The sequence below is a fragment of the Astatotilapia calliptera genome, chromosome 23 (assembly GCF_964374335.1).
Source record: "Astatotilapia calliptera chromosome 23, fAstCal68.1, whole genome shotgun sequence".
In the NCBI taxonomy this organism is placed as follows: domain Eukaryota; kingdom Metazoa; phylum Chordata; class Actinopteri; order Cichliformes; family Cichlidae; genus Astatotilapia; species Astatotilapia calliptera.
Window position 1 is genome coordinate 3,832,751 of NC_137443.1, and position 10,532 is coordinate 3,843,282.

The window sequence follows — 10,532 nt, forward strand, 5'->3', positions numbered from 1 at the left end:
ATCAAGTATATTTAAGACATCTTCAGACAAACTTTCAAATAAGTTATACTTCATAACCTAACTTGGTCGTGACATGAAACCATTCAAAGTTACATTATCAGCTCTTGGTAACGCAGGTTTCACACAGATTTCGTAAACTGTTGTGGTGTGATCAAAAACACACACAGCTCGTACTTTACTTTCACATTCCTTACAGTTTGTCTTCTGATTGCATTTACCAGTGACACTCATCAGCTGTTTGATGCAGTCGACTAGTTTTTGAGGAGAATGTTTGATGGGGATCCGTGTAAAAAGACAGCAACACAGAAGTGTTTCTTTACCACAAACAATTAAGGCAATACAGCGATTACTGTCAGAGATGATCTGACTCGTGCAACTTTCAAGCCTCTTTTAAATGAATGGAAACTAATGTTTGACTGAAAAAAAGGGAAATCTGCCTCTAAACTAGAAACACACTTTTTAAATGTAAGCTCATTCCTAGAAACCTGCTTGATGTTATTGAAGGGAGTATATATTTATACCTATTACAACCTTTTCCCATTCACATAGGCACAATTCAAGTATCTAAACAACAAACTAGTATGAAAACAGGGAAAAATAATAATATTTAGCATTCCTGCATGTGGAAAAGCTGACGGACTGCTAAAAAGCTAAGAGTACAAATTATAAGTAAGTCTGAACTGAGCACATGTGTATATTCATATGAGCACACTCACACAGTGTCTACAAACACAAGCGCATGAAAACTCAGACAACCACACACATGCGCGCACACACGTAACCGTTCTTTGCACCCTCGCACCTCTCCACAGATCACATTTCACAGCAACACCAGAAATAAAGTTCCTCTGGCAGAGGAGGGCCGCAGAGGAAGAAGCGAGAGAGGAGGAGAAAGACGGGAGAGAGACAGAAAGAGCGAGATGGAGACTATTGATCGGTTGGAGTTGGCTCAATCTGGCATTGAACTTTATCAGAAAGGCAGAGCATCGCAGCAGGAAGCTTTCTGATTCGTCTCTAAAGGAGAGAACAGAGGAATGTTCGCGCTCTATTCTTCTTTCGCATCTCTCATTCATTTTCATTTCTCTTTCCACCCCCAGCCGTGCCTTTTTAAAGAATTCTTTCTAGCCTTTTTTGCCCCCCCTCCTCCTTCTTGGCTCTTACATCTTTCACTTTCTCCATTTGTATTTACTCCTCTGTTTCTTCCAGTGTCTTTTTCTCCCTTCTTTTCCCGCTGCTGCCTTATTAGCATTCTCTCTGTACGTATAATTGATTCCTCATGCCTTCCTCTTGTGGAAATGTCATTCATAATTCTGTGTGATAGCTGGCTGGCTGGTTGGATGGCTGGCTGACTGACTGAGTGGTTGGCTTGCTGGCTGACTGTGAGGCAAAGTGGCCACTGACCCATTTGTAGCAGATACAAAGAGACTGACAACCAAATCTGATTATAGCAACCAGACCAGGGCCCTTGTGAAACGAATGGCCTAAGCCAAACTGAGCCTAAGCTGTCATTCATCCTTCTGTGCTTTTTAGTCTACGTATTTAACCTTTATTTTACCCCGGCAGGTAAATTAACGGCGAATTCTTACTGGTGGTGGAGGGTGAAACTGAAGGAGGGATTTTAAAGAGGTATTAAGGGGAAGTACTTGTGCACTCACGACCTTTCGTAGTTGTAATGGAAATGAATTAAGTAGAATTTAACTATAAATTAAATGGCCTATGTCTATGTGTGTGTGTGTGTGTGTGTGTGTGTGTGTGTGTGTGTGTGTGTGTGTGTGTGTGTGTGTGTGTGTGTTTGCTTAACAACAGAAATGAGCAAATAGACAGCTGATGGTCTTTCACACACACATTAATGCAGCCAGATCTATTCTCACACACACACACACACACACACACACACACACACACACACACACACACACACACACACACACACACACACACAGAAAGGTGCAGATTCAGTTATGTGCCACCTACATTGCCAATTATCAACAAGATCTCAAAGGCACCTGGTTGCAGATGACAGAGGGGTGTGTGTGTGTGTGTGTGTGTGTGTGTGTGTGTGTGTGTGTGTGTGTGTGTGTGTGTGTGTGTGTGTGTGTGTGTGTGTGTGTGCATAACAGGGAATCTCTTAGCCCAAACATCCCCCTCCCCTCCCATCACGTCTCACTCCTCATGTTACAGTAAAACTAAGGAGGAGGGACAGAAAAAGACAGACAGAAGGACACAGACACATAAACAAGGTGAGAGTTGAGAAGAGGAGGGACGTAAGGAAAGACCAGCAGGAAATTAAAAAAAGAAAAAAGAAATCAGAAAGACGCAAGATAAGAGACATACTGAAGAAAAAAAAAGTGACAATGCAATCGGAGACATAAAAAGGGAGACAGAGACAGACAGGTAAAAAAGACATAAGGAGGTACATACCGGATGCCTGCCCTGAGGGTACATGATCCCAGGAGAGGAGAGGCTGCCAGTCCGTTTGATGGCCAGGTTAGTCCCCTGGCCCTCCACTCCTCTGCCCTCCACCGGTTACACAGCCACACACACGCACACACAAACCCCCGCACACTCTCACCAGTCAATAAGTCCAGTTCCTGCTCCTTGGCAGGGTTGAACGCAGCAGTCTTTACTCTTCTGTTCTTCTTTGCTTTTTCTCGCGCGCTCTCTCCCTATATATGTATATATATATTTATCTTTTACTGCATATTCCTCTTGACGCACAACTGAAGAAGAAGTCTGTCAATTCCTTCATCCGATAATATCATGACAAAACGGAGCAGCGGACTTTACCTCCTCCTCCTCTCTTGTCCTTTCCACAGTGAAAGTCTCAGTTTCTCCTCCTTAGCGTCTCTCAGCCTTCTCCTCACCCTGTGATCAGTCAGGGTCCACACGTAGTGACATGACACAGAGAATTTCATCCAGACAAGCTCCCCTCTTCCACTTCTCCTACTCTTCGCCCCTCTTCTCCTCCTGCCCCTTCACCCAGCCGTCCAATGGCGAAACACACAAACGTAAACAAACACTCAGCTCGATCAAATAGTCTTCTTCTCTGCTTTTTCCTCCTCTTCGCCCTCTCTGTGACACACTGAAGCCTCTGCCTTGACTGCTGCCGCAGAAAAGAAGGAGGATAAGAAGAAGAAGAAGAAGAAGAAGAAGAAAAAGGAGGAGGAGGAGAAGGAGGAGGGGACGGGAGTGAGAGTGTGTGTGTGAGAGAGAGTGAGAGCTTTGTTTTTAATCTAAATGTGGAAAAAAAATGCAAGAGGAAAGCAGGAAAGAACAGCAGGTCAGTGGAGGATCCAGCGGGCTTTTCAGCAGCAAGCCCTAGACTGTAATATATTGTGCCTGTTGGCTTCAACACAAACACGACAGCCTGCTAAAGCTCCTCTTAAGGTGGAACTGAGTAGATAGAGACACCCAGTCGCACACAGAGGGGCAGCAAGAGAGAGAGGCGAGAGATGGATCTCTTTTCAATTGTGGTCAGACACACAAAGCAATCAGTCATGCACAAAGAGTCGGGCTCAAACTGATATGAATCGAGATTCAAACACACAAAACGCTCGACAGCTATGCGGACAAACTCGATGTGCAGCACCAACCACACACAACAATTACAGTGATAAGTTTATTAGGCAGTTTGCACCTCGCATTAAAATGCGGCATGGACGATGCGACAGCAATCCAATCACACCTATTCGCGCACAAATCCAGGTGTAAACACACTCAGGCTGCGCTGAAGATTGCTACCAATGTGACTCCTCACACCTCAAAGGCCTGAGAAGCACTGCATCCAGGAGTTCAGACCGCATACATTTGCTCCTACAGCCTCTCTAACACAGAAGAGTGCCACGGAAGTACGCACTGTAACGGTAAAGTTATCACGTTTATGTCTAAAGGCTGTGAGCGTGTTTGCAGTAATGATTAAATATGAAAGCACGGGCTGGGATACAAGGATACAACCCAGTGAGGTGTCTCATATTGCTTTCTGGTTCACCTGGAAGAAGGGTGCCACTTGATGCGCATAGTTCGAGGCTATTCACAGGGCTTGGCGTACACTTCATAATGATAAAGTTTTCCAGGGCTACCACACTAAAGGTGCAGACAGCAAGAGCCTTATCATGTTCTACAACGGGCCTAAAACTCTAAACACAACACATACGCCCCTTTTTAAAAATAATCTGCTCAGAACTGTTTTTGGTGGTTCTGAATTCTGATCTATTGTTTCTCCATGGGTTTCTTAAGGTGAACAGAAACTCACAGTATATTATTTTAAAAAAAACACGTTGGCATTAAGATTTAGTTTAAAAAACAGACTATTTGTCAGAACTTGCACCTTAACGAGAACACTCAGCTGGAATAAACAACTAGACGTGCCACCTGCAGAGACTTCTGAATTAAAATGGATAATTATGGCCACATTTGTCAAAACTTCAGAGCAGGAACGCTACAGTTACGTCCACTTCCCGCCAAAGACGCCATCTAAATCAACACGTCGAGTAACTGGAGGATTACCAGCGTAACGCACCAGAAATATCCAAGCTAGAGCAAGATAAAAATGTCTCCCTGCCTACTTTTGACTCTTGGCTCCAGCGCACCTGTTATTTACAGGACTGCCCAGAATGGACCTGGACCAACTAAGACCTGGTATTTAAAGCCTTTCCACGTACAGTACGACAGTGTGGCCAAGCCGTCTTTTGGCGCAGTTTATAATGAGTTTATCCAGAGCAGCTCTGCCTTTGAACTTGATCAAACAGCCATTAATCCGGCGCTGTAGAATCGGACAGTCGGTCTTGGCATCCGTGGAGGGTTTCCAGTAAGACAGAAACTGCATTGGATAACTAGTGGGTTAGCCAGAGGGCAGCTCCAGAGCTTCAATTAAGGCCACATACAGACATCCTATTATCCAATACAGCCTATTACCACACACTATAGATCCTGGAGTAATCTGCTGTCAGTGCGCTCTGAAATGCATTGTTCTACATTTGTTCAAATGTTTGATTTGTCATTTGACTGAAACTAAGCCAGGCTCTACAGTTAATTTCAGCAGACTATACATTTATGACGGGCAGCTGTGGTGGTGATGAGGCCAGACATTTCTGCTGTTAATTGCAATCTGTTGATTAATGGTGAGAAGCCTGCAAGCTAGTTCAGGCAAGCTGCAATGCATCATGCACACTTACTTCCCTGCCACCTTACGTCATATTACAAACACACCATCCGAATTTGGATATTTATCTATTTAAGCTGCAAAATTTACCGTCTCGCCCAACAAAACGCCCATCTGACTTCACCGCCTGCTGTTTAAAACCCCTCCTTCACCCCCAGCATCCACCTCTGAGCTCCAGGGGGATTGTACTCGTCACTCCCTAATTTAATATAAAGCATATTTGTGGGGAGTGATGAGCCTTGATGTTACACACCAATCTGTTGTTATGATAAATGAATTATTTCAGTTGTTAGCTGTCTTACTGGAATTGATTTCAGATCATTTTGGAAGGTAACTGATTTCTAATCAACAAAAAAGAAGAAATAGGATCCATTTCATATGTTCTGTCTTTCATTCATCTTAACTCTTCGTGTTTTGTTTCACCAAAAAAAGGGAAATAATTTGATGTCAACTCTTTAAATTTAAAAGTGATAAAATATGTTTCCTACATATTATCCAGCAGTCATTTAAAGGACAGAATAATGGTCGGGGGCAAAAACACAAGGATGCCCCCCAAATACGGGTTAGGGAAAAAAAACATGGGTAGATTAAGTACTGTTGTTATGTTTAGCTAGCTATTCGAAACGCTAGTGCCACTTTATTACTCTAATGAAATTTGTTTTAATTTCTATAGGGTTAAATGGTGTAAATGTCTATTCCCCCGATTGGTTAGCAGTGGTTCCTGGCGGTTGCTGGCTTTAGTTGGAAAAAGTGGTTGCAAAGAATGTGCTGCACTCAAATCCTGCTAGTGATTGCCATGGTTGTCTGTAGTTTTTCATGTTTGTCTCCATATACTCCATAAGTACCATGAAATGTACTATCAATGTATCAAAAAGCCCAACTTTTAATTTCAAGGCAAACAGTCCCCATTTCTGTTGTGCGTTGCTCTTTACAGCTAACAGCTCAGAGAAAAGCTGGACAGTGTTTGCAGACTAGTCTGTGACTAGCATACAAGCAAACAACGAGGTTTTTGCCTATGTGTTCCCCTTCTAGAGCAACAGGTGGATCACTAGAGAAAAATGGGGGGGTGTAACCGGCCTGTGTGACTGGAGCTTTACCAACCATTTTTCCAGTGACTGCCAGCAACCATTCGCAGCCATACTCCTTTTTCCCCTCACGACCAGTCTCTAGGCCTGTGCGACTGACTGACTCCCGCCATGACTGTCACATGTCCAAAATAGCCGACAAGTTAATGTCTTATGGTTAGTGGTCTCATGTCTGTTATATCGCAATACATATGCCTTTCAAAATAAAAGCCCAGATTTTTAAAAAGCATTTCTACCCACTATAATACTGGATGACTTCTACTCTGAAAGTGACCCCTTTCTGCTTACTATTGCTAACTAACCAATGGGAAATAATACAAAATTTAAGCTGTAACATGAACCAAAGATCTGTGTGGAGTTTGCATGTTTTCCCTCCCACAGCCCAAAGACATGCCTGTTAGCTTGCTTGTCTAAATTGGCCATAAGTGTGAATGTGAGTGTGAACAGTTGTCCGTCTCTCTGCGTTAGCTCAGTGATGAAGTGGCGACTTGTCCAGCGTGTGCCCTGCCTCTTGTCTTTTAAAAGTCTGGGTAGGCTCCACACCTTCACAACCCTGAATTGAATAACTGGTTAAGAAAATGGATGAATGGACAGAGAACTTGCAGAAGCTCTTATATTTTCAGTGTTTGAAATTGTCCTTACTCTCTCAGTTCATTCTCCATAAATTTACACTTGAAGCATCGAGCAGAGTTTGAGACATAATGGAAATCATGAGTGCAATCAAGCAACAGCAGCCCAAAGGTTAAGAAAGAAGCGCATCACCTTCTTCATCAAATCTACGCATCCGGATTATTCACATCCAAACAATTAATCCGAGCAGGACTAGAGGTGGACAGGTCACCTGAGGAAACTTCTGAGAGAGGGAAGCATAAAACAAAATAAAAAAACTTTTAAGTCTGCTTAAGCTATCATTTAGTGAGGAAACACATTTTCCCTCTGATTTCCCTCTCTCCTCTTTCTAAATAGCTTTTTTCTTAGCGTTCTCTTTCACACAGACACACACATACTGTCATTCAGTGATGCCCACCACTATTCCCCATGTAGCCCATTGTACTAATCAGCATTATCTAATTTTCTAGAATGGATTATGCAGGTAATTACTCCCCCGACTCCTCACATTGGGTTTAAGAGAGACAGATAGGTAAGCATGCAAACACACAGACAGATGCAGACATCAGTACAGATCGGTTCAAAGCATTTATAGTGCCGACCTGATTTTAACGCAACGCTATATGGGCTAAACTGGTTTATGAGGGTGCACTAGCCCAAAAGGACCAAGTCACATCACAGTACCAAGTCCAGCAGGTCCATCAGTGACATTCATAGAGGCATAATCTGTTAGTGTACAACAACTGATATTATCTGGGATACACAGAGAGCCTACTCATCTCATGTTAGAGCCTTAACTGAATGTCTTCTAACACAGAAAATCACAAGAAAGAAATACTTTTGCCAATTTGAAATGCTGGACTGGTGAAACCCTGGACAACCTACAGTTTCTCTATGGATATCAAACGCATGCGTAGGAGTGTGTTCTGACTGACCTTTGCCTTTGAGTCAGCGCCTTCAGACTGATGCAAAAAGTCACATGATGAGATACAACAATGACACTATGATCTCAGCTTCCAAAGCCCTAAATAGCAGCAACAGATGATTTATACACTGTTTATATGTGTGGTAATCATTTCTAGCAGAGCGAGATCAGGCTCATGTTTATCATGGGATAAACATGGTCCTCTCATGGTCTATAATGGAAAATAACCAGTACTACAACCTAACACTACACAATGAGACAAAAACCTGTCATAGAGTTAGCAACCAAAACTTAGTGCAGCCAACTTAACTATGGCACCTAATGACAGTTAAAATATCGACAAATTAGCAGTGGCGGCATTTTTACACGACGCCTGAACTAAAAATGTCCAGTGGCTGAATACACTGAATACACTTACATTCAAATAAGATCACCTATTAGTTAGGTAACAACACGCCGTAAAGGTGAGGGAAACTCGAGTTTCATGCTAACACGTCTCAATTTAGACTGTAGAAAAGGACCGCCCCCCACATCCCTCACACCCCAACACTTCGGTTCCACCTTAAAAGCTCAGCTCTGACTGGGGGCTCTCTCCGCGTTCTGATTGGAGGGAGGGTCTCCCTGTTTTAACCAATTGCCTTCAGGGAACCCCACGTTGGGTCCTGATGTCATGAGGAGAGCGGGCCAATCGTGGTGCAGCTTGGCCATTGAATGGGTGTGGGCGGTGGTGGCGGCGGCGGCGGCGGGGAGGGGGGTAGCCGACGAGTCTGTGGGGATTGTGGGCATTGAAGTTCCAATTATTCTGCGCGCGCGCACAAACACACACGCACCCTGTCAGTCACGCTACATAAATGCTCAGTAAATTCTGCCGTTAATTTCAATCCCGCTATTTCTACTGCACACACACACGGTCTCTCACACAGGATACTGTACACACACACACACACACACACACACACACACACACACACACACACACACACACACACACACACACACACACACACCTCACATGCAGTTAAGTCCAGCACGAAATTAAAGCCTTTTTTTCTTGCTCCTTTGTTCCACTTCAAACACTTAAAAATTAAAATAAGTAAACATTCATGTGGAACAACCCTAACCTAAACACATAAAACGAGTCGGATATGACAAACAACCTGCAGCGTCTGGCTTTCATGCCCGATGTGTTTTCCCAGCTCTTTCTGTCTTGCTTTTTGTGTAAAATAATTTCTATATCTTTAAAGATGCAACTCGCACACACATAGTGTATAAACTCACACACACACACATGATTTTCTAGTTCCGTAGTTACTGCTGTTTGTGGCACGTTCTATACGTCGTTGTATGCAGTGCATGCGTGCAGACACACACACACACACACACACACATACACACACTGAGCTCTTGCGTGCACCTCCAGAGCGATACTGTGCAAATTTGGTGTGTCTCAACAAAACACGCTCCGGCATGATGACTCCCTTCACGGACCACATTTTACAACTCTGCACTGCAGGGTAAAAATAAAAAGCTGCTGAGTGCCATTGTACTCGCTGTCTTGTCTTTAGGTGTGTGGAAGGCTGCATAAAGCTTTATGGACAGGCTACAGAGGAAACTGTCAATGTGTGGCAGTGAAATGCAGTAAAAGGGTCTGTCTGTACCTACTCATTAAAGGGAACACGGATGCTGGAGAACCAAGAGGTCACCAAAGACAGTGATGTTTAGAGGGAAGTGCACTCCACACCGCAGTACATTTTCTTTGAATGCGAATCCTTGTCTTTGGCTCGGAGCGCACGTGTGGCTGCGTCACCTGCTGTAGGACGTCAATAGAGCAACTGGCATCTCTGCGTCTTCTGCAGTAGGTTTATACCCACATTGTTTGTCTGGAAACAATCGCTTGCTCTTTAGAAATGTCAAGCACCATAACCATGACATTTATCATTGCTGTTTCAGATTATTAGAAGTGAAATGGAAATCAAACTCCTTTGTAGCTTTGATGAAAGTTCTTTTGTTGTCCATCAGTCTTCTATTCGATTCAGGGTTTAAAGGCGCATATAAACATATACAAAGACGTCCACACCGATGTCCATTTTAGAATTACTGATTTATCAAACTCACAAATACTGGACAAAGTTGGAGGTGTCAGGCAGGAGGCGAAGAGGAAGAAGAAAAACTTCGAACTGTGGCTGCAGAGCCTCATTTAAAAAGCTTGTGCATGTATCTTTTCAGTAGTTTTAGTAATATTAGTTAGTTTTAGTAAGATTTAAAGTGCGTTCTATTTAATTCATTTCTTTGCTTTTTTTGCTGGTCCTTATTCTGCTTTTATGACTGTGAAACTTTACTGTTTTTCTAATCAAACTTCAAGGTATTCGGGTCGGGTCTATCAGATGTTTCAGTTGCAGACTGAACCTAATTGTTGCCAAGGACATGGTGGAGGATCAAGATCAGGAGTAAGTAGACTTTACTTGCTGATGTCAACTATGAGACGCAGCGGTAAAAAAAAAAAAGTTAACTGATTGACTTAGAGTTCGTTTCTTCGAATCTTCTATTCAATTCTGATGTTTTCTGTTTTGTTTAAATGATTTCATACACACACACACAGCTGTCAGTCAGGGAAGCGATCTGCAGATCTGCACTGACTAATCTATTCAGTAATAGGAAACGGCACAAGGAGAAACCCTATCCCTGTGATGTGGGAGTCTGGAGAAGCTCTGGTGTGGTTGATGCCGGATAAATAGACGCCTATTCACACACT

General features: G+C 43.2%; 1 protein-coding gene across 3 annotated transcripts in view; it reads right to left on the minus strand.

The window, feature by feature from the left end:
- Positions 1–3,421, minus strand: part of tle2b (TLE family member 2, transcriptional corepressor b) — a 73,859-nt gene extending 70,438 nt beyond the window's left edge. For 2 of the 3 annotated variants that reach the window (XM_026160276.2, XM_026160274.2), the window contains exon 1: positions 2,422–3,421. In XM_026160276.2, the coding sequence (XP_026016061.1) occupies positions 2,422–2,445 (24 nt within the window). In that variant the 5' untranslated portion in view covers positions 2,446–3,421. The remainder of the gene's footprint in view (positions 1–2,421) is intronic. The other variant, XM_026160275.2, reaches the window with a different exon arrangement.
- Positions 3,422–10,532: the final 7,111 nt, after the last annotated feature.